Genomic DNA, 25,242 nt, shown 5'->3' with positions numbered 1-25,242 from the left:
ATAGTTATCAGAGGCCAAAGCCAAACTTTTCTTGCACTATTTTACTGTTTTCCAAACAATGCAAACACTTTCTGCGCATCAGGCAAGAGAAATTTAAACCGTGATCCTGATTGATCAGATTTATGTGTACGTAATTGAATAAATGCACCCTTGTGATATTGTCAAACGTTTGGCGATTCCATATGAAACCCAATTGATCATAATTCAATTTTGGTAGATAGGGTTCAAGCCAGAAGTCAAATATTTGTGTAGCTCAGGTGTTTTTTCTTTAGGAGGTGGATGGTCATTGACCACATCTCAGAGGGGTAAACACTATACAATGTATCCCGTCCCCAGACCAGCGCTAGGATGGGAACATATGCCTAGGCCTTGAAGCAACCTGTGTAATGCAAGGAGGGTTGTAATCATTTATCAAACATAGGGATGGATGTACTGGCAGAGAAACACAAGAAACATTCCACCCTGTAATCATTTAGACCATTTGCACTGTGAACTTGTATCAGCTTTTATATTTTGCCCTTAGAACATTTAAACATCAATACTGTACGCTTTGAGCATTAATGAACTACACCCCAAATATGGCATTGCCACCAGATGTCATTCCCTTGCTATTTGTGGACGTCATACTCGCAATCCCCCTGCCCCCACACACACCCTCACATTGTGAAGCGGTGAAGCGGTGTGACAGACCTATAACGCACTGAGAGGAACCCACCGGTAACTGACAGCCCTAGTCTACTGAATAACGGACCGCCATTCCATCCTTACTTTATGAATAATAACAATAAATAAGTGGACAACTCAACATTTAACTCGGCCACTGCAACCAACCACTAATATCATAACTCCAAAAAACTGGTTATTCTTTGTGGTCCATTAGCCCTGAATGTCAGTGTCCTGTTTGTCGCACATGGGACAACTTCCAGACACACAAGCTTATGGTTCCAGGTGCCTCTTTTTGTGGTGTCACCCCCCCTAGTTTCCTGGAAAGCATCTGAAGAAACTAAGCCCACCATCATGGGCCCTGTATTTGTCCCGCTTATGTCCAACAGCCGAAGCATCCAAATGGCTCTCCTTTGCCACAATTCTTATTCTACAGGATTCTGCACGGCATGCTAGTTATGGACACGGGGTGGACCTTCTGTGCTGTCAACAACGAGCACCAGAGCTGCGCCTCAGTCAGCAGAGCCCAGGGAGCAGACTTTGCCAGTGTCTGTCCTCCATGCCCTCTGGACATCAGGATGCTGGGCAATGAACCATCTTTAGGTTTGCTGCAATGTATCAACCTAGCAGGACCCTAAGATTCCGTGAGGATCCCCTTTTCTTTCCACAAGCTTCCTCTCTGAAGTTGACTGTATCATTGGTGCGTTACCCTACCCGCAGCAAGGGGCACCGCTGACTGGGTCAGTAGTCCATACCAAAAGGCAACCAAATGCCCTGCAGCTTAGTTCCTACAGCAGCAGGGCCCTGGTAGTCAACAGAATGCAGTGTGGGACCCCAATCCTGGGAGGACTCCTCAACTGTTAGTCCCACCTCCTCTCTAACCAATCAATTGCCAGTCAGCTCCAGGGGGTGGCCAGCCTTTAAAACAACAATCATGACATTCCAACTGACCCCCAGCTCAGATCAAGCCATAATCAAGTCTTCTAAGGGCGCCTGTAATTTAGTAAACAACAACACTTTCAATCTAAGTAAAATCCTAGACATCAGCTCCCCATTCAGTTGGCAATATACACCAAAAAGGGGATCAGGTAAAACTACATGGTGTGTACCGCCATACATGTCAAACATGATAAATAGTAACCGAGCATAATGGATGGGTCAATCTAGCCAGTGGTTAAATTTTGACAAATGTTTTTGCATCATAATTTAACAATGCAATTGAACAGTACAATTTACAGTCCAAGGAGACCCTCTTAATTTTAGCAATCAAAGACATTTTACATTCACCCACCAAACAAATAACGGTATCTGTAATGGGGAAATAGTTGAACAGCCTAACAGTGGAAACACCTCAGTTTTAAATAAAATAATAATGTAAATCTGGACTGCAACATCTCTTGCAGAACAAAAATAACTTTGATTTGAAGCTCTGGCATATGCGTACCAGGTAGTTTAAGCCCACCTATCCACCAGTCAACGTCCAATACATCAGTAGTTTTCTCTCCTTCTGCATCTTATAAAAATATAATTTAACAATGCAATTGAACAGTACAATGTACAGTCCAAGGAGACCCTCTTAATTTTAGCAATCAAAGACATTTTACATTCACCCACCAAACAAATAACGGTATCTGTAATGGAAAAATAGTTGAACAGCCTAACAGTGGAAACACCTCAGTTTTAAATAAAATAATAATGTAAATCTGGACTGGAACACCTCTTGCAGAACAAAAATAACTTTGATTTGAAGCTCTGGCATATGCTTACCAGGTAGTTTAAGCCCACCAATCCGCCAGTCAACGTCCAATACATCAGTAGTTTTCTCTCCTTCTGCACCTTATAAAAATATTTCACCTAATGGAGATTTCACCGGATCGATTTCACTGAAAAATGAAATGAACTTTTTACTTTTTCTACTTTTTAAAAAATATAAAGAGGGGGGAGACCCCCGCAGCCCATCCTCACCCCTGCCTACCCTAACTTATATCCTTACCCCCACCCCACCTATTATGCATTACACATATACCATTCACCTACCATTTTCGGTTAAATAAATTTGGTGAAATCTCATTAGGTGAAATTTTATTTGATGAAATCTACGGTAACAGAGTTGTAATAAGGTGAAGCAGTGAAATAGAGGCCTAGGACTGGAGTCCCTCCTGGGGCTGGTGATCTGTGGCAGAAAGTCACTGAGAGAAGGTGGTGTAGAAAAAAGCGGAATTCAAACCTGGCTACCCTTCCTTGGCCCAATGAAATCTTGACAATGATCACAGGAGGTTGCAGAGCTCTTCCCAATACCATGTACCCATGACGCAAAGGCTCCAAGCATGGGTTGGGGCCCGACACTGCAAGTAGAGTTTGTACTGACACATGACAGTTAAGAGCTGATCGTACAACCTGCACTTTGAAAGATAATTTCCTAATGGGTATATACTGACCAATGCACTTCCAAGGCAGAGAAAAGGACTGATTGGCACAAGTGAATGGTGCACAAAGGCAGGGGTGCCAGTTGCGGCCCTTGCTGTATAAGCACACTGGCTTAGCTTGTGCTTTAATCTGGATACCTTAGGATATGTCACCAGAAACCAGGTTTTGCCATGAATAGCCTGGCTATTTAGACCATCATTATATGCTGGGCATATACATCATGCACACGTTACTCCCAACCACATGCCATTATTTGTCCTCATATGTCCATATGCACATTTCATGTTAGGCCTAGTGAACACATTGTGGCCACATTTCACTATGCCCTACTCACCCCTTCCATTCTTCTTATTTATGATATCATGGCAGGAATCAATTATGCCCAGTTGGCACAGAAAGTCGAAATACGATTTAAATAGTAATCACAGCAAGTTATGTTAACGTTACACCCAGTTACCCCGTATTGGAGTGATTCCATTATACACAGGTAGCACAACAGGTACATATTCCTTTATAGCCAGTTGGCACAAGGCCATATTTCATTAGGCTTATTAAGCACAGCAAGTCCTGGCTTCATTATTTCCATTTAGCATTAGAGGAACGAATTGCCCAGTTGGCACTTGGTGGCATGATTCCATTGTGCCTAGTTAGCACAGCACAGGGGAGCATTGAAGCTTCCAGAGGAACTGCGGCAACAGTCTACCTGAGCGAAGGAACAGTGATGCTGCATTCCTCTCCTGTGCACTGGCACTACTGAAAAGCCGACAGCATCCAAGGATTGGCTTGCACCTGCACACCCACAGCCCTGCCAGGGCTCCTTTGCTTCGCTGTCTTTGAGAGCAGGATCAGTAATGCAGATAGAGAAGGGGCAATGGAGCACTGCATACCCATAATCAAGCTTTATACACAGCCTCACTGCTTGGAGAGCACACTGGGGAAGTGGGGAGGGCAAGTGGAAAGGAAGGACACTGGAATGTGGCAGTGCTGAACTCTCTCAACTATGACCAGCTCTTCTACTTGCTGCCTTTCACAGGAGAACCACAAAGACATGCTGGACATATGTGTACTGGGAACCAGTGGTGCTGAATCTCCAAGCGGCCTATGACACACTTTTCCCTCGGGCTTTACCACTTTGACTGCAAGGTGGTGGATTTAGGTACACAGCAGGAGCCTGGAGGAAGACAAAGAGTGGTGACGTGACCCCAAGTCCCACGGCAATGACTGGCTGCCACTTATCCCACACGTTTTACCTTTCAAATTCCATCAGATCCGGAGACGAGTTGACTGGAGGCTGAGTCCGTTCTCGATTTCCCTCTTCCTCCACTGAGCTCTTCTCGTATTCTCTAATCCGACATCTGGACACAGATGGGTTCTCTCTGCTGGTCTCTGTACAGGATGCATTGCTAGAAAAGCAACATTAGTGATCAAAAATCAGGCATGAATGGTGTGAAGTACTATTCTTAAGGAAGTGTGTTTTCGGGAATCAAGATAGCTCTGAATTCAGGACCTGGTCCAGATGGGCAAAAGCTATAAACAAGGACACATATCTTGTTTATTAACCTCTCCACCTCCTACTTCTCCCCTTTACTTAGAAATGCAGCTCCACACTTCTGCTCCTTTTCATACCAGCCCCATTTTCTTGCCTGTCTAACAACTTCACTTACCCAACATTGCAGCCCTACGACTCCATGTATACGTACACCAATCACTTTGGTGTACATCTCCGAAAATGTTGCCCGGCATTCCAGCTCTACAGTGCCATGTATTTTTACAACAATTGCCTTTCCCTCATGTCCCCTGACTCATGTTATCTGGCTTTGCAGCTCAGCAATACTTGTACTTGTTCACCAATCCCATCCCCCTTTTTTGTTTGAGCTTGGTTGTCAGGCATTGCATTGTTGCATATGCATGCATACCTACAGCATTCCCTTTACTTTACTTTTTTTTTTCTCAGTTTCCTTGTATATTCTTTAATCAAAGGTACTACTGCAGCACTGCATACTGACAATATCACACAGAAATATCTTCCTTTCAATTTTTAGGCTCAAAATGAGGTTCCCGTAAGTGCAGTAGTGCAAACCAAGGTCTTCTTTGAATCGGGTCCCATCCCGCCTCACATATGCGGGGGTGGGCGCACCAGCGAACGGAATCTCGTCCAGCATAACCCCCCCCCCAGGGGTGAGAACCATAGAAGAGGCACGCCTGCCCATCCCCCACCGAGACATCCGGCCGTTCCTGTGGGGGAACTCAGGAGGGTGAGAGGAGACGGGGACGGAGCGAAGGAAGACACAGCAGCTGAGGGGCTTCCTGCGCCCCCCTGACACACACCCGCACGGGGGCCTGTCCACGGCACCCGGTGGGTGCAACCTGCTTCCAGGGGACCTGACGCGGCGAGGGCAGTGCGGCCCCTCCCCCCCTGCGGCGAGGCGGACGGGACTCCCCGAACGGTATCCAACTAACTGCTGCTCCACCTTACGGCACCAACGAGCGGGCCCGCACACAGCGGGAGATACAAGACGCACCCCCGAACCAGAGGCGCACGGCCTGAGGAGGAGACGAGACCAAGAGAACGAGGTGAGAGCGCCAGCTTGGCACCCCACTGCTGCGTACCTCTGGAGGCGACTCCATAAGCAACGCACAGCTCCTCGCACGGGTCGTGGAGCATGCATTTCGCAGCACAGAGTGGGAACGCAGGGGGGGGGCTGAGACCTCGGGGGTGGAGGAATAAGACCACAGTCTGTAAACCAATATACCCAAAGAAGGCAAGAGAAGTGCTGCAATCTTCCCCACACAGAGGAGGACCCACACAGCACGGCCAGCGGCCCACCGGAGGAAGGGGGGGAAGACCCTCCGGAATCCACAGAGAGCGTCTTTAGCTCCCTCGCCTCAACCTTCCGGGAGGTACCCAGAAGCACGCCAGGACCCGACAAATAGGACAGATGTCGAGGGTGAAGGGGAAGGGGGGTGCTTCCCAACCAGCGCAGCAACCTCCCTGTCAGGACACTAATCTGCTTAAAATGTGGTCAGCAGAGGGGCCGCCAACCGCTAAGGACAGGGTAGGAGAAGAGCACTCAAAGCACAACACCCCCCAATCCCAGACCTCCTCTCCACTAACTAAAGATGACATGAGGGAGTGGTTTGTGGAGCTACAAGACAAGTTTATGTCCACGGTACAGGAACAGTTTAACTCAATGTGGAATGAAATGAAGCAGGCCGTCCAAGAACTGCGAATAGATGTGGCTAAACTGGAGGAAAGGACAGATACCCTGGAAAGAATTGTGCAAAATGTGGAGGAGGAAGTGACTCAGAACATCGAAACACAGGAGCAGCTGGTACGGCTAACCCATAACCTTGAAATCCAGTGTGAAGATTTGGAAAACCGCTCCCGTAGATCTAATATCCGCATTAAATATATGCCTGAATCGGTGTCAGATAAAGACCAAAAGTGTGCCGTGCAGGAAGTCTTCAGAGACATATTCGAGGAACAAGATGCAGAGAGCATTGGGATTGATAGAGTCCACAGGGTGGGTCCGAAAAGAACAGGGGCACCAGGGGAAAGCCCGAGGGATGTACTGGCGGCCCTATCATCTTATCCTCAAAAGGAGCAGATTCTAAGGAAGGCGAGACAATTAGACCACATAAGGATGAATGGAGTGGAAATCCAATTATTTCAGGATTTGGCCTCGGCGACATTATTAAAAAGAAGGCAGATGACACCCCTGGTGAGAGAATTGGTGGCAAAAGAAATAAGATACAAATTGACGTTTCCTTTTGGGCTACTATTTGAGTGGGAAGGCAAACAGAGGAGAGTGACCACCAGCGAGGAAGGTCTGCATATAATGGGCCAGCAAGCGGAGGAGGAGGACACTGATGGGGCCAGGACAAGGGGAGATGCACACAAGAGACTGATAGGGTGGGAGGATGTGCGGCGAAGAAAAAAGCATAACGGCAGGGGGAAGGCGGGGCACCCACTGAGGAAATAGGAGTTAAAATTCTCGCTATAAAGATAGCTTGCTATCAGAATGGAGTAGGCGGGAGTAGGAAAATTATAGGACTATCGGAATATCAGAATGCTGGCGGCCGGGCGGGGGACCCGGCGGGGATTTAGCCAAGGACGAAGGAAGATGCAGAGTTTAGGACCCCCCGCAAAGAGTACCCCGAGTCCAGAGAGGGCAAGGAGCGATAGGCGCAATGCCCTAGCAACCTTAGGTGCCTGGGCCCTCCTCGGGATCAAAGTTGTGTTACTGATAACGGTTGGGGGAAGTTGGGTAATGTTGGGGGAAATTGGGAGCGGGCAATAAAAGAGCAGGTGTGTTTAATGCAGTTAAAGGGGGTTTGGAGGCGACCCTCATAGACACGCTGGCTGATAGGGAAGGGAGGTATGCATTTGCAAACTGTGCGATAGAGGGTTTCCGGCTCACCCTTGCGGTAATATACGCACCGAACTCTGGGCAAGACGGATTTCTCCGAGACACGCTGGGGAAACTAGAGGGATTTGCGAAGGGAGAGATAATACTGGGGGGAGACCTAAACCTGGCCTGGCAACCAAAGCTGGACAGAAGTGCTGGGGGGACACACGGCCAGGGACCCCCTTCAAAACAACTTAAACTAAAGATGGGGCAGATGGCTCTGCAGGATGTCCGGAGGGAAAAGATGGGGCAAGCAAATGGATTCACGTATTACTCGCACGTCCATAACATGATGTCGAGAATAGACTACTTTTGAGTGTCGGTGGGACTGTTGGGGATGATCCAGGGAATAGATATGGGGGCTATAGCACTGTCGGATCATGCTCCGCTCTGGCTGGACATTCAGACGCCAGGTAAGGGAAGAGGTCTCTGGAAATGGAAATTACCGTCCGACTTTTTAAAGGATCAGATGATGAGGGAGGCAGTAGGGGACAAAATTAAAGAATACTTTGAACAAAATGAGAATGGAGATGTTCCCCTAGAGACTGTTTGGGAAGCCTTCAAGGCAGTAACTCGGGGTCACATTATAGCACTAAAGGCAGCTAAAGATAAGCAGCACTACGAATGGGAAAGGACACTAGAAAAGAAAATCACAGATATACAAGGGGAGATAGTAGCTCATCCCACGAGAACTCTCAAGAAGTTATTGAAACACATGCAAGGGCAGCTCGAAATGCTGCACAATAAGAAGGCAGAGAGGTCCCTACTCTACCTAAAGCAACGTTATTACATCATGGCCAACAAGGCAGACAAATTCCTAGCAAGAGAACTCAGAGAAAACCAGAAATCAAGGACGATCCTGAACGTCAAAGACATACACGGGAATACACAAACACACAACAGGGGCACAGGGGAGGTATTCAAGGCTTTCTACAAGATCTGTATGCGACAGAACACCCGGATGAGAACCAGCAAGATAGGTTCCTACATTCCCTACAGCTCCCAACTATCTCAGAGGAGGACAAACAGTTACTGGACTCCTGCATCACGGAACAAGAAGTCCGTAGGGCAATAGCGGGCCTCCCGTCTGCAAAGGCACCAGGTCCTGATGGTTTTACGGCCCCCTTTTGCAAAAAGTATTCGGACATACTCGCACCAATTATGACAAGGCTACTAAACACATTCAAGGACAAAGGAAACGTAACCCCATCAATGAACGAGGCGAAAGTCTTGGTTTTCCATAAGGCAGGTAAAGACCCCACTCTCCCGGGATCGTATCGCCCTGTAGCCCTGATTAATTTGGACGCAAAAATATATACCAGGATACTGGCGGCCAGACTATCCCCCCTCCTCCCAACCCTGATAGATACAGATCAATCAGGCTTTATCCCCGGTAGGCAAACACACGATAACCTAAGAAGAATTGTCCATCTGGTAGAAAAAATAGGTATCACTCACACACCAGCGGCTTTGCTCTTCTTTGACGCCGAGAAGGCTTTCGACCGGGTAGAATGGTCCATATTGTTTAAGACACTAAAGCATATGGGGTTCGGAGTTCACTTTATCAATATGGTTAAAGCCAACTATAATTCTCCATCGATAAGAATTGCACTGAACGGGGAAGTCACCGAGAAGGTGCATATTACAAGAGGTACGAAACAGGGATGCCCACTCTCCCCGCTCCTGTATGCCATTTTCCTAGAGCCTCTCCTAGTTAGGATCAGGGAATCGGTAGGGGCAAAGGGGATCGAGATGGCGGGCAAGCAGCATAAAGTTATTGCATATGCAGATGATATGCTGCTGGCTCGGCAGACCCTGAGAGATCCATACCACACGCCCTGAGAGAATTGGAGGAATTCGGGGAGATCTCTGGCTTAAAAATTAATAGGAAAAAATCAGAGATCGTACTCCTGGAGGGAGATAAAGGGAAAGTTGTGGAACTGGCGGGCTCTCATGGGCTAAAAGTAGCAGAGGAGGGTAGTAAATATCTAGGGGTGACCCTCACACGTAAGGTTGACCTGTTATATAAGAATAATTATCCACACTTACTGACAAGAGTGAAGAATGAACTAGACATATGGTGTCCGCTTAGGGTATCATGGTGGGGAAGAATCCAATCAATTAAAATGAACATACTCCCCAAAGTCCTTTATTATTTTCACGCCCTTCCAGTAGCCGTCCCAGACTCGTTTTTTAAAGCACTGTCCAAGGCCATTTCGGGATACGTCTGGAATAGAAAACCACTGAGGGTGGCCAGAGCTATCCTCACGGCCCCGATCAGGGCAGGGGGTCTAGCTCTCCCACATTTTAAGAAATGTTATCAAGCGGCGCAGCTTTGGGTTCTGAAGGAATGGCTGGGAGAAGACCAAAGGACAATATGGGCACTACAAGACAGGGCTGTAGCCAGGACCCCTCTGGAGGACCTGCTGTGGAAACACAAACAATATAGACACCCAAACCTCAGAATCAGCGAGGTCATGAGAACTACTCTTAGCGCCTGGGATGACCATACCAAGAAGGGGCTTACGACCATCCCACTAGCCCCATTTACACCCATCTGTCGGAACCCGCAGTTCCCCCCGGCACTAGAGCCTGGGGCCTTTGAGAATTGGGAAACAGCAGGGTGTAGGAAAATCGGGGAAATGTTCCAAGACAATGAAATAAGGACATTTGCGGAATGCAAAAGAATGTGGAACCTGACGGACGCTGAAAGGTATAAATATGAGCAATTGAAACATTGGCTTTCCACTCCCGAGATATAACAGGCGGCCTCGAGAGACCTAACATCCTTCAAAAACTACATAATAACCAACCCTGGAGACAAAAAACTGGTGTCATCATTATATCAGTTTATCAATACGACAGAAGAAGAAATCAAATGGGCATATATGAGGAGATGGGAAGGCACACTAAGGGAAGGTATAACCAGGAAGCAATGGGAAGAATTATGGGGGAGAATCCCGAAACTCACCAGAGCGGTTCAAACAAGAGAAATGTGGCTCAAAATAGTCATGCAATGGCACTACACCACTGAGAGGCTCAAATCCATGTACCCGAAATTGTCGGACCAATGCTGGAGAGGGTGCCGGGAACCAGGCACTTGGAGACATATCTGGTGGGACTGCGGGGTGGTAAAGGGCTTCTGGAGAGAAGTGCAAGCGGAAATGACCAAAATCTTTCCTGGGGCGGACCACATGGACGAACGGGTGTGGATGTGCGGACTCATAGACCCGCAGGCCAAAAAACTCCACAAATCCCAATGGAGAACCTTCATGGGCCTAGTCATCGCGGTGTGGGCGACTATAGCCCAGAACTGGAAAAAACAAGATCCGCCTTTGGTATTCTCCTGGTTAGATAAAGTCTGGTTGCAAGTGACCATGGAAAAGATAACGCACCAGCTTCAGGATCAGAAGACCATCTTCACGAAAGAATGGGGACCGGTGCTGGAGTACCTAAAGTCGGACTACATGGAACAATGGTGCCCGCACAATATTAGAATATCACACATTTGCGGCTCGTAAAGCTTTCCCTGAAACAAAACCGAATGGGACCCTCATCTTCCAGAGGAGTGGGTGGGGAGGGGGGGAGAAGGATGTTTATTGTGTTGATGTTGATACATGAAAATAATAAAAATATGTTTTAAAAAATAAAAAATATTAAAAATACATTTCACTGATGTGGCACAACAATGCTGAACCAAGCCCAGGCTTGCTTGCATTCCCTTGGACAGGGAATGTGTCTGCAACTTGCTGAAGGCTTGGACTATTTATGGTTGCTCCTCTTCTGCAATGGCACAGAAGAGATTAAATCAATTCAATGTAATGCTACGGATATTGCCAGTGGCAACGAAGAGTTGGCTCAGTCATTTCTATTACCTTTTGGTTTCATCAGTGGGTCCCCATAAGCGATGCCTAGACATAGGCCTAGAGACTCTAAATGCACTTCACAGATGAGGCCTAGCAAAGCTTGTGGCTTATGTTACCGTGCAAAAGGGATGTGGCGAAGCATCTCTAGCAGGAGTTCTCCCTTTGGAGGCAGGGTCAAGGCAGGATTGTATATGATCAGTCCTCTTCTGTAATTGCACAGATCAGCTAAGAATGTTCTCTGGAGAAATTCACAGTGATTAATAAGTAAATGCTCTAGTATATCTATCACTCACTACTTTGTTTTTCTTAGGTTTTGTTTTCTCAGGCATTCCTATTATATCTTGACCATTTTTCTGTCAGTTTGAGATAAGTTGCAGGGAGTTAACTAAGTCTACATTTAACTCCTGCTCACTATATTAATCTCAACTGTCAATGCTTGAGAAGTAATACCTTACCTTGCATTCAAGCAGAGCGTTACCTATTTATTTGCTTCAGGGGACAGAGTAATGCCTTGTCTGTGATATAACAGTGAGTTGAGGACTGATGCTTGTATATTCCAAATCAGGTTTTATCTTTTTTCGTGGCCATTTCCTGCTAACGTCCACTAAATTAGTATTATCATAAGGGAGTATAACAAATTGAAGCAGTCAGATTGCTATATTTTCCAAGAATACATTGATTCTCATTGCGGTGACAGTTGAGACTCAGTTTCTTTTTTCATGCGTTAGGGCAAAAGACTATCTGCCCTTCATATTTAAATCTTCCCCTGTGCCCTGAAATCTTAGGGGAGGTGGGAGGGTTGCTTAAAAATGTTGTTAAAATACCTATGAATTAAGATACCTTTGAGGCTGAATAAGAATAGCAGGAGAGTAACTTTTCTGACTACATCATAGGATCCTCTGACAGCTTGGAGATGAGGAAGACATATCAAAGCGAGAGTCTAACCATCGTCACACGCCTTACCAGCTAATAAAGATGCCGAACCTACTTGCGCATCTACCCATTAATCTGACTCCAAGCAGTAATAAACATAGCAAATATCAATAGCTTTCCAAGTCGTTGCCTTACAGTTTTCAGCACTAAGAATGCTTCTTCTTAGAGCAGTACTATCCACTTTCCATCTTGTCAAGCTCTAGTTAACCTGGCTGTTGAATCATTGGCTTTCGAATATCATGTTGAGGTGCAAGTTATTATCCATCTTGAAATGGATTGCTTAGAAGCTGAGAACCTGAATTTTAAAGTTCATATTTGACGTAGGGCTATTTTGTTTTCATACTGTCCTCACATTTGAAGTATTCATTGATTTTTCAGCCAGAGAGGAAGGGGCAGCTAAAAGAATAGAGAAGTGAAAATGGTTTGATTGATGCGAATGTCTGAAAAAACTGTTGAGAACAAATTAGGGTGTATTGAAAGGACCACCTTATTATTATCGAAGATTCTCTATGGTTTGTGAGATCAGAGGGACCATATTAGATTATGATCCCTTCATTGTGGGTAGACTTTTATGAGTATTTTTGGGAAATTATTTGATCAATAGAATGGTGAAAAAGCTTTGTTTGATTTGCAAAATGTATAACGCGCAGCCAGGCGTAACTAAATGCACCTGGGCGCAGATTTTACAGTTTGAGCGCAGAAAATCAACTAAAAGAAGATTATTGAGAGAAAAACAAGAAGAAATAACAACTTCATCTAAAAAGTCGAGTTTTAAGAGCTTTCCAAAATACAGCGCTGTTATGATGAAGACAGACACTTCATGTGAGGTATATGTAAGATCCTTTATTCCAGTTGCTCTTGAGTCCTTAAGTTACATTAGAGGAAACCACTGGCTCCCGTCACCCAGCCCACATATCTCCAACTGCCTGGGTTGGAACACTAGCAAACTAGCATCCCCTCATACATCAACATTCGCACCTTCCAACATTCTCTCTTAACTGATGCATTCCAGACTAGCTTGCATCGATCCATCGAGCAAAGCACTTCACAACAGATGTCAAAGGTGGCACATGCATGAAAGAGTAGCAAGGGTAATCCTGTGAGAGCTCATCAGACAAATAAGGGGGAACAAGTCCATGGACACACTTAAAAGCCAAGCAGAGTATATTGAATACACCTCTCTGCTTGGCTGGCAACCAATGGAGCGAGATTCAAAAAGAAGAAACCGAAGTAAACTTTGGTAATCGAAACAAAAAATAAGTCTGACGCCAGAATTTGGACTGACATTGAAGTTGTCTTTGCAAAATGCAAACTAAAATAGCATTTGCATAATCAAGTTTGGAATTAACCAAAGTGCTAACTACTGCAGAATTGTTGATCAGCGAAAAAAAGGCAAGGCATGAGTAAGTAATGTACAGAAGATAGATTGTACTATAAATCCACTTTGCTGTTCACAACCCAAATTGGATTGTCAGAAGCAGCGCAAATGTTTTACCTTATGTGCAAAAGATGTGGGAAAATCAAACAGAGGAGGTGGAGAAGGGATGTGTGCTGAATCAGCCAGCAAATATTTAGGCCCCAGAAGAATAACCTTTGTCTTAGCAGGATTAAGTTGAGCTTTGTTCGTTATCATCCACTGGCATACTTCAGACGTGCAAAGAACATTATTCTGAAGCAAATCTGCAGAAAGTATTACACGCACAAAAATCTGTGTGTCGTCAGCACAACAGTGATAATGAAGATTGATATTTTAAAGACAGGAATACGTGGTTAAATATAGATGTTAAAGAGAAGCGGATACAAAGAGGAGCCCTAAGGAACTCCACAAAACATGGAAATACAGCTCACTGGCTTGACACATTTATCACAGTCAATTAAAAAGGAGCAAAGTCAATTAAAAAGGAGCTAAACCACTAAGTGCATCTTCGGATATACCAGTAACTTCTAAGAGCCTAGACAGCAATATATCAAAGTCTGATGTGTCAAATGCTGCAGATAGGTCCAAAATAATTAACAAAATTAATGCACCTTCACCTGCATTTTTCAATATATCATCCTAAACAGCTACTAAAGCTAAAATAAAGACCTGATAATTGGAATTTCTATAAGCAGTGACATCTGCGTAGCACATCTTCATGTCATTTTGTGGGATCATGGCCTTTCTAAAGACAGAAATATTGAATATTTTTAAAACACATGATGTTCAAGTAGATGGCCCCTTTGCCTCTTTCAAGATGGTCGTGTAGCCCTCAGGTTGGTTTAAATGCGTGCATGAGGTACTCAAGAGCAAGCCAGCTAGATTCTACAATGTCAGGTTGCTATTTAACTTAATCAATACTTTGCTTCCTTCCCTGAAATATGGGTTCAACAGCCCATCTGTGGTATGCTCCTCAGATCTTCATTGGCTTCTCTTTGTGTCTCTCGCTTAATTCATATGGAGCAGTACCTTCTTTCAGGCAACCCGGTAACCCATGTGTCTTCCCTGGGATTATCGGTTGCATCTTGCATTCCTTCACTTCGGTTTACTTCAACTTGCTGGCCTGGTGTGCATCCCGTTAACCGCTGTACCTTTGATGTGCCCTTTTCTGAAGTGATTGGTTCCTGCTGCATTGTGTTCTCGGGCGACTAACCGTCTGCACTTGGGTTTCTCTCTCTGCTGTTTGGAATCTCCTCTTCACTGTTTTCCATGGCTTGCTTTCCCTCAGTGTGGTGCTCGCCATCCACACAGGTCACTGTGCAGCCCAGCGTCTGCAGATTTCTCCTCTTCTGCTTGTCAGCTGGAACGGTTTTAAACTGCTTTGCATGATTACATAGTTTCCAAAGACTAGAACTGTTGCGTTGGTTTGCCTGTCTTAGTCATCTTTATATAGAACAAATATACATACAATATCGGCAACGTGTGTTGGTACTCATTAATCAACCTCAGAAGGATGAAAGGCTGAGTTGGCCTTGCCGGGATTCAAACCTGCAACTTGCAGATCACACACACATTGCAGCAGTAAGAGCTCAAGCCACTGAGCTATCTTACCAGCTACAGTAAAATGAGCAATTACATGCCTGAATGTTCTCAAAGATAAAAAGCAAATTACACTATGTAGTGGATATCATTTAACTGGTAACTGAGATTTAACAACAGGCCAGTTTATCTGCAGGTCTGGTGCAAAGTTGGCCACATATCAATCCTGCGTGGATCTACATTTAAGGGTTCAGAGCTTGGCAAAATACATACCATTAGGAGGGTTCATAACTGTGTATTGAAGAATTTAGAGTAGCGCAGGGTAACCAGCACACTCACATGGCATCCCGTACTTGGGCACTCGTTACCTCATACATGCAAACAAACATCCTGAACAGCATGGCATGGCAATAGGAAAGATAGACACATTACAACAAAGCATTAATTGTGGCACAATGAAATCAAGAGCCACTTTATGTGCTATGGTCAAACATTTCTACACTGTACACAAGCATTTAGGCACAAGGATTTTGTCAAGTGACCAAGGCCACCGACATGGAATGTCTTGCGATGATCGCAACAGAGACAAAGGCAGAAAATAACATGCGATAACTGCGACTTGCGAAAAGCAAACTACATAGTCCAAAATGGATGCTTATTCTACTCTAAATGCTTTTTGGAAGTTTTTGTCTGCATTGTGAATTTGAGGTGTTTAAGAACAGACTAAATTAGTGACTCACCCCATGAAGTGTGCCTGAAATAAACCTTTAATCTGTCTAACAATTATTGAATAGAATTTCACAAAGACACATGATGTGTTATTCCTACTCTTTCTTATTTAGGGTCACTGCTCAAAGTGTTACACTTGTGGAACCCCTGTTTTTTAAAGAGGCCTGAACAAGAAAGCCAGCCACGCCCGAAACAAAGAGCCACATGAGGCTGGCCACAGCCTAGGAGCCTAAATTGAAAAATAAAAAATTAAAATCTTTTTGTTGTTGTTTTAGTTGTAGCAAGGGAGACCTCAGGGGTAGCAATGGAGACCTCAGGGGTAGCAAAGGAGATCCCTGGCGACCCCCAAATAACGTCCCTGTTGATGTTCCTGATATTTGTAGATAGTAGTTTTTGTTGAAACGGAAATAATCATTGTACAGTATGATTTTCGTGAGTTCTAATGCAAAAACCTCCTTGGATTGGAAGTATTCCTCCTGTAAGACCCATCCAAGGGCTTCTAAGCCCTCACCATGTGGAATAGAAGTAAACAGACTTTGTACATCCAATGTGAACAATGTCCACTCAGGGTGTAGATCTGTCTGACTTTCTAATGTGTTAAGAAAGTGTGTGGTGTCATGAAGATATGTAGATGTTTTTGCACTAGTGGTTGTAATAAATTGTCAAAATATTTTGCTAATGGATCAAAGATACTTTCTATAGCAGCTACTATAGGTCTCAACGGGAGATAAAGTAGGTTTGTGTCCATCTTTGGTAATCCATTGAATACAGGCATCATCGGAAATATCTTGGTAAGAAACTCTTTATTTTTTTAAGTTATCCATTCCTCATCTAATGCATTTACTAAGACTGTTTCAGCTATAGGCCTGATGGTGTGCGTAGGATCATGTCTAATGGCATGTATGTGTTAATGTCTCCTAGGAGTTCTAAGCAGCTAGTTGTATAGGAATTGCTGTCTATGATTACTATAGCTCCTCCCTTATTGTTTAATCATTAGCGTCAGATCTTCAGCAAATTGTTTCAATAGTTTGAGTTGATGTTTTCTCATATTGTGTTGCCTCATGTCAAAGAATTTTACTGTGTTGAGATCTTTGATAATTTTATTTTCAAATAACTCCAATGCTGAGTTCTGTACACTAGGATTGAAAGTGCTCTTAGGCATCTTCTCTAAGTAATAACATGTCTTAGATCTTTCTTCGATGGATGGTGTAGTGTAAAAGAATAATTTCAGTAGCATTTTCCTAGTTAGTTTTGCAAGGTTGATCTGTTAATCAAATAATGATGAATTATTAGAGGAAACAAAGGAAAGACCCAGACTGAGTAGATCCATTTGTTGATTGGAAAATGTGCGACTAGAAATGTAGATCACTAGTTCACGTTTTTTTTCTTGGTTCTTAGCTTTCGTGTGTCCTCTCTTGACCTTTCTATTTCTAAAAAAGGACATTCACTGGTTGAGGTGGTAGCAGGTTCTCTAGATGGTATGTTAGGGATTGGAGCTGCAGGTACACTTGTGGGTGCTGTTGTGCCTGTGGGGATACCAGTCAATGGTTGTCTCTCCCACTACTCGAGGTGTCACTGGATGTATCAGTCTCTCTAGCGTTGTTTCTCAGTGGTTTGTCAGATCTATCTGTTATGAAATGTGCATTCTGCTAGTGGTATTCTTGTCAGATGTAAAAGATATCTGTGAATAGACTAGTGTGTCATGTCTGTTATGAAATGTGCATTCTGCTAGTGGTATTCTTGTCAGATGTAAAAGATATCTGTGAATAGACTAGTGTGTCATGTCTGAATTTTCAGATTTGTCTCTGCTCTATCTCTTTTTGATATGATTCAAGTTTCCTATTTGTATCTTCAAAGATTGTGTGTATAACTTCCTGTGAAAGGAGTGTACTAAATTGTTATTTTAAATCTGAAATCTCTGTGTCTATTTTGGTAAGTGATTTGGCCAGTTCCTCTATTGTCAGTAGTATGAGGTCAAGGGAGCAGTTATTTAAAATATGTTTACAAATCCACTGTTCTTCTTCCAAAGTGTTAGACTGAGATCAATTCTCATCCCTCATGGTACACGCTGTGCTTTGAAGTACTACACGATAGGTTGTCATTTTTGGGAGATTGTCTTCCTTATCAATCTCTCTAGATCATTCACTAGCTTGTCAGGGCGTTCAGTAGTTGGAGTGGACCTTTCTGTGGCTTTAATTAGTGCTAAAATGCAGGATACCTCCTCTTAACTGAAGGGTAGAGTAGTCGCATGTTTAGTCGTTAGAAGGTTCATCTTAGAAAAGGACATCATTCTGAAAGTAGGTGAATGCTATGGGTGCGAGACAATTATTGTGCCACTCCAAATGATGGGATACAATAAGCAAAACAAATTCCAATAGTATGCACACCAATATTTGTGAAATCAGTTTCTGAGTTTTTGCTTAACTAAACCCAAACATGGGACCTTCCCTTGATTATATTGTTGTCACTGTAACAATGTATAAAAGGGTGACCACATCAGACACCCTCGCACTGGCCAAAAGATTGAATTCAAACACTATATGCCACCTGTGATTCCAAGCATGTCATCTATGGCTTGGTTTGCCCATGTGGCCAATTCTATGTGGTGCAAACTACCAGAAAAATGAAAGAACGACTTACAGAAAACAAGCCCAACATATGGGCTAATAATCAAAAATCCCTGGTAGCTAGACACTCTTCTAACAAGAGACCACCATAGCCCAATTGAGATACGTGATACTAGAATTTGTAAAAACACCAGCGAGAGGAGGCAACCCAAGTGAACTACTACTCAAAAGAGAGATGTATTGGATCCATGTATTGGATTCTTTAGACCCCACAGGCAGGTATGAATGAAGAGTTCACTGTGGCCCTGTTTTTGTGAGATATTTACGCGGTAGTAATTTGAGAATATTCATACTCAACAGTGTGGAATGGACATGAGCCATGAACATAATATGAACAGTACTCAATTGCCATGTCAACTAAAAGTGTTGTTGCTAGATAATCAAAATTGATGTAATGACTTCAGTTCATTATCTGTTTTTTTCACACCCAAAAGCATGAAACATACACATGATAAGAACACAGCTCTGATATTGTGTAATTCTGGAAATTAATAAACAGTACTCAATTACAATGTCATCTATAAGTAATGTTGCTAGATAATCAATATTGATGTAATAACTTCAGTTCTGTATCTGTTTTCTTCCACACTTAACAGTATGTAACATACACTGGATAAGCACTTCTGGAAGTGAAAGCACTAGAGAACCATTAAATATGTGATAATTTGATGGCTCAAAAGGTCTTCACATACACCTATGTAGAATTGTCTATGTACCAATCCATTATTTGACAATTGTATTTGCTTCTGGAATTGTAGATGACCTGTAAATATGCGACACATGATATGCAGTACCCAAATAATTATACTTGATATGGAGGGGTGTAGCTAGGCAGCCATGCTGTGAGGACGTTCTCCTCGTTGCCCCTGAAGATTCTACAAGATCTTGGCCGAAACAGTTGATCCTGAAGGACCTAAGAGAAGAAACTGTGTGGATCATCAAGGGAAGAAAGTGTTAATAAATGGGCAAACTCTGGTGAGAAATTGGAGGCGACGTGCCTTCCCAGTGCAGCGGGTGCTCTCCCAGCATGCAGCAGACCTAAAAACAACGTCTCGGCCCAGCACACCAGGCAAGTGGGTGCAATGACATGGACACAAAAAGCAGCGGTCGAGTAACAGACTGGGCGTGTGGGCGGTAGCAGAGACGGAAACCAGCCCAACTGGGGAAGGCTAACAGCGGTGTGAGACCGTGGCTCCAACCGTGTGCCTCTGCCGGGAGCAGGAACGGGCTGGAACCGTTGCAGCGGACACAAACGCTCAGCATACTGCTGTAAGTGCACGGTGGCCAAGCGTACAACCAGACAGAATGCACAAAGGCGGCTCCGTAGACAACCACCAGGCCTTCCTGAAAATCAGAGGGTGGAGACTGAAAGCGAGGGAACGCAAATACGTAGCAGGAGCTTTGGAACATGCAGCGGCATAGCACGGCCCGGCCAATTGCAGCGGACAGAGGGACCAAACCACATAAACAACGAGCCACAAACACCAAAGTGGACATAACGGAAGAACGGGGAGCGCGGTCAAGACCTCCCTTGCGGGAGGCCCAAAATACCCCTGTGCAAGTAAAAGCAAGACAACACAGAGAGGAAATGCAGTGAGATACACAACTGCACCCACTAGCCAAATTGGCAGTCGTGCTTAGTGCACGCCTCCCCCTAACCGCAAGTTCATGAGGGAATCCCTATATACTAACAAGGAGGTTTACTGTTGTGGAAGAAAGAAATCAACCATTGGTGTGTATCAGACTTGGGGAAGCGGACCCAAAGTTGTAAAGAATTGTTGAAATACGAAACCAAAGCTCCAAGAGACTTCTTTTGTGCCGCCTTTTGATATTGATCTTGGGGGAGGGAACCCCGGGACATGTTGCCCTGAAATTGTTTTGAACTTGGGGAAGGGCATCCTGACCTTTACAAAAGTGTGGAACTTTATTGATTCAAGTCCGAAAGAAGGTAAACTGAACATTGTAATGAACCTATTGCTATTTGGGGAAAAGAAGCTGAAGAGTAAGCCGAGCTGGAAATAGCTCCGAACTTTACTTTTGGAATACTGTTTAATTTATGCTTGACATCCTTACACATTGTTTTGTATTAGTTGTGTGGGCTAGTATAGGTTTTGGACAGAGAGAGAGTTTTTAAGTTGAACATATTGACACAGACTTTCCTTAGTTTCTTTAGATAGGGAAATTCCACCTTAGCATAGGGAAAGTTAGGCCTTACTGCATCCTGACATATTAGTTAATACAAGCTTGTGTTCTACTTTGAATGTGTTGTTTGTCTCTCCTTCCATGATGCCAATCTCACAGAGCCCTAAGTCTAACTGTCTCAAAATTTAACTTGATAGAGCCTGCTTTTATCTGTGGATTTAAAAATAAATGTATCTAGTAGCCAAGCACACCTAGCTCATGGTATATTTTACATTACCAGTGTCATAGTCCACGCCATGCTCTAGTACCAAGACTTTAAATAAATCACCTGGCCATATTGTGTAACAGAGAGGCAGTCATGGAAAGGACATACTGTGGTGGGAGGAAGGCAAGTGGAAGCCCAACACCAGGAGCATGAGCATAAAATCGCCTTGTGACTTTTTCTTAAAGCAGCAACTGTCGTTTCTGGTCTGCTAGCCAGCTAGAAGTTCCCAGCAGTTAGTTATTAATTTGAAAGACCTGTCAGTCTATTGAAGTTATACTTTGAATCTGTTGTCTATGTCTCGTTCTATGATGCCAATCTCACAGTAGATACTAGGAGTGCTTGGAAACACTTAGGGTAGCAATGCCACGTTTCCAAAAAAGAAATACAAAACTAAAAAAAAATAAACTGTTGACCTCTTCCTACAACAGTCCTATCACTTCCTGTCTTTAGGCTTTTGAAACTATAATATGTAAAGGGGTGCTCCAGGGGGGCACCTTCAGCTTCAGCTATTACTGCACAGTGTTTTTATCAGTCTGACCGTCCTTGACTGATATGAGACACCTTACATGAGCTGCAGAATTCCCGCATTTTTACACTGCAGCTGGCCCAGCTATGAAATCAGATAACTGTACAGGTGAACTAAGTGGGGTTGCAGAATTGTTCCTGCACTTATTCCTACTACAATTCAAACACGTCAATGCCTGAAACTTTAAAGAAATTGCATTGTAAAGAGAAATTCATACAGTGGTTGAAGTGTATGAAAAGAAGTAGTTGAGCTATGTTCCCTACTAGCCTGCCTCCCCACAAACCCCATCACCACACCCCCTACAAACCCCCAAAAACATGTGCCTGCAATTTAGGGGAACGTGCAGTGCACTGAAATAGCAAGTTTCAATTTATTCCTACATTTTAATTTTAAAACAAAATCCTTCCGGAACAGTTTCTTTTTAAAGTAAAAGTATAGGAACAGTAAAACATAATTAAAGCCCAACCGCTCGTGCTCACTTTGACTACTGAATTCATATCAAACTTGAAGTGCAGGCACTCAGGACTGGCAAGTACTTTCTCATTTAAAGCCCTCAATCTACCCTATCTCCTTGTCTGCACACTCCAAGGTTGATATGAATTACCCATCATTGTACAGCAGAACAGGTATGGAGCCAGCCATAACATTTAAGGGGGTTGAAGGAATTTCCATGTCTGCCTTTGTTTATAAATGCATAGGTTTGCATAAATGTGTGCACTCTGGCCTCTGTAACACTCAATATACAAGGTCTGTCTCTATGCTTCCAAATGGTCTCAGGAAAAGTGATGAACATAAGTGAAGCAAAGGGGTCAGTGTTGAGTTGTTTGTGTTGAGAATCCAACAGGGCAACTTTTTTGAGGCAATGGGGTGGGGAGGAAAAGTGCACTGGACAGGAGGACTGGGTAGGGATAGTCTGGGAAAGGATGCCCGACGGCAAGTGCTGGCATAGGGGCAAATGCGACTGGGGTCTGGTCCCTTCAGAGTCATACAGGGACCAGACCACCCCCCTACTGTACAGTCCCAGCGGCAGGTGGAGAGCTCAGCACGCGAGGGGGAGAGGGAAGGAAGAGGAGAAAAGGAAGGTCTTGCAAAGTTTCTGGAACTCAAGAAGATCCAGTGCAAGTCTGAGGGGGGGAGAGAGGCTGTTCCAGAGGAAGAGAGGGACCTACCTCTCACTCTCTGCTTGGAGAAGCGTTTGACCTGCAGAGAGTTGGAGCCAGAGGATCAAAGGATTTTGGCTGGGGAGTATTTTGGGAGGGAAAGTTGGATGTAGAGAGGTCCCAGGCCCCAGACAGCCTTGTGGATGATACAAAGGGTTTTGAATTCAATCCTTGCAATCACCGGGAGCCAGTGGAGAGATTTTAGGGCTGGAGAGATGCAGTAGCTGGGCTTGAGGCCAAGAATAAGTCCTGCAATCCTATTCTGGATTAGTTGGAGGGGACAAAGGGAGGAAAGAAGAAGATTTAGGAAGAGGATGTTGCAGTAGTCAAGCCTAGAGAGAACCAGGGCACTGGAGACATTAAGCTTCTGGCGGAAGGTGAGGAAAGGTAAAATGCCCCTGAGGAGATGAAGTTGAAAATTGGACTTCTTGGCAAGGTCCGTGATGTGTAGGGAGAAGGAAAGGGAGGAGTTAAAGAAGATCCCGAGGTTTTTTGCCTCACAGGTGGGTAAGGGGAGGGGACCCAAGGAGTCTGGCCAGGGAGTGAGGGGGAAACTAGGATGTTTGATTTATTCCCTTGGGTGTACTTTGTTTAGTGTGGATTAACATTTTCGCAATTCTCTGGATAGGCGAGCCTCCAATTTAATTTAGGCAAGTTTAAGATCTCTCTGGGCCTTCATGGAGTTTCTAGATTTGAGGGATCCCTCACATTGCTCGACTTCAGCCTCCAGGTCTGTGACGAGTTTTTGCCTAGCTTTGGTAATTAATTCCCCTCTAATGACCAAACAGTGTTAAGTGATATTTCTGGTGTGATATTTTGTGTGAAATAAGAGTTAATGAGGTATGAGATTTCACACTGAATGACAGGGTCTTTTAACAGCGAGTCCTTCATTCTCCAGAGAGGTTTGGGGCGAGGGGTTCTGGCGATCTACTCGCATGGTGGTTATCACAGAGATGTCCGAGGGGGCTCTGATAGCAATTGTGCACTCAAGAATATACAGGATTGAGGAGGAGGAAATAAAAACATATCTATCTGTGAGTTTTCTCTTTGGACCTGTGAGTAGAAGGCAATGTCCTTCTCATCCTCGTGCTGAAATATCCAAACCTCTAATACGTTTCGGTCTTTCATGAAGTTTAATAGGCCCTGTGCATTTTTATAATTAATGGTAGTAGCACGAAGTGTTTTATCAAATTTAGGATTTAGTGATGTGTTAAAATCACACCCAACTACTCATGCTTTTTTCTACATGTGCACAAATATACACGTTTTTCACAGTAAAAAGCACAAACACACACTGGAGATTGTGCCCAGAAAATTATAACACAACACCAAACAATGGCAGTCATCCCCCTAAACCCAACATATTCAGTCATCCAATCTTAATCTGCTCTAACCCATTACCGTCCCATTTTCCAGCTCCTCAGACCGTTGCCTAAAACTTTGAGTGTATATATACTGGGTACAAATTTGGCTTTTTCAATACGTTCACAAACAATTATTTTTGTATGGTTCTCAGTTAACGGTATAGGATTAGAAGCTTTTATTTTGTGCATGGCTTGTGCATGGCTTATGTTTGTGGTCTGACATTTTCCAAACTGGCTTATTGGTGTCCCATGCCATGTGATTGCTGCATATACATTTAAAAAACTGGCTTATTGGTTGCCCAGGCCTTTAAATTGCTGCTTCTGTGCGCCTTATCATATTCCTTTACCCTTATCCCATTGGTTGTTTCTCTAATACTCTACAACTGTACCCTTGCCATCCTCAACCTCCCAGCTACACCCTTACCTCCTACCACTCACCCCAGTTCCTCCTGCCACTAACAACACCTACTCACTGCCTCCCCCCTCCTCTCCTTCCTTCCACCCAATATGCATCCCTTTATACCACTATTTTTACTTCTATCTCTATCTGTACCATTCTCCCACTCCCTTCAGACTCTCGCCCCACTATTGCTTCCAAAAAGATCCATGTGCTATCCCTCTTTCTAACTGATCCCTTTACTTTCCCCTCCCTCAACCATCCAGCCAACTGTTCCTTTTTCTCTACGTTCATCTACCCTCCATGCCTTTCCCATATTAACCCTTCTGCCCCCTTACTGTCCCCTACTACCATCACATTTGGACTCTTGAATGCTCAATCCTTCTGGAACAAAACTTCCTTCATCACCAAACACTCACAATCCCGCCACTAGCAGTTATGGGCATCACTGAAACCTGCATATCCACCCTTGATTCAGCTACCCCTGCTGCCCTCTTCACCTTTTACTTTACTTTCTCTCATTCCTTCTGCTCTCCAAAAAGAGTTGGTGGAGTTGGGCTTGTGAGTAAGAAACCCTGCTAGTCTATCCACTCCCTCTTCCTTGTGTTTCACCTCACTTCTTCAAATGCATTGCAACCCAACTACTCCCACCCATCTCATCCTCCTTATCTATGGACCTCCCAACCCACTCAACTCCTCCTTCTCTGATCTGGAGCTTATCCTCGGCTCTCTTTGCCCGAGATCAGCCCTTGCACGTATGGGTAACTTTAACCTCCCA

At 44.3% G+C, this 25,242-nt stretch overlaps 1 protein-coding gene across 1 annotated transcript in view; it reads right to left on the bottom strand.

Annotated features, from left to right (window-relative positions):
- Positions 1-25,242, bottom strand: part of STRA8 (stimulated by retinoic acid 8) — a 244,635-nt gene that overhangs the window by 124,636 nt on the left and 94,757 nt on the right. The window contains exon 4 of the mRNA XM_069627700.1: positions 4,341-4,493. Within this exon, the coding sequence (XP_069483801.1) occupies positions 4,341-4,493 (153 nt within the window). The remainder of the gene's footprint in view (positions 1-4,340; positions 4,494-25,242) is intronic.

This window comes from Ambystoma mexicanum, chromosome 12 (assembly GCF_040938575.1).
Source record: "Ambystoma mexicanum isolate Mex_15411 chromosome 12, UKY_AmexF1_1, whole genome shotgun sequence".
NCBI classification, from domain to species: domain Eukaryota; kingdom Metazoa; phylum Chordata; class Amphibia; order Caudata; family Ambystomatidae; genus Ambystoma; species Ambystoma mexicanum.
This window is presented reverse-complemented; position numbering and strand designations above follow the sequence as displayed.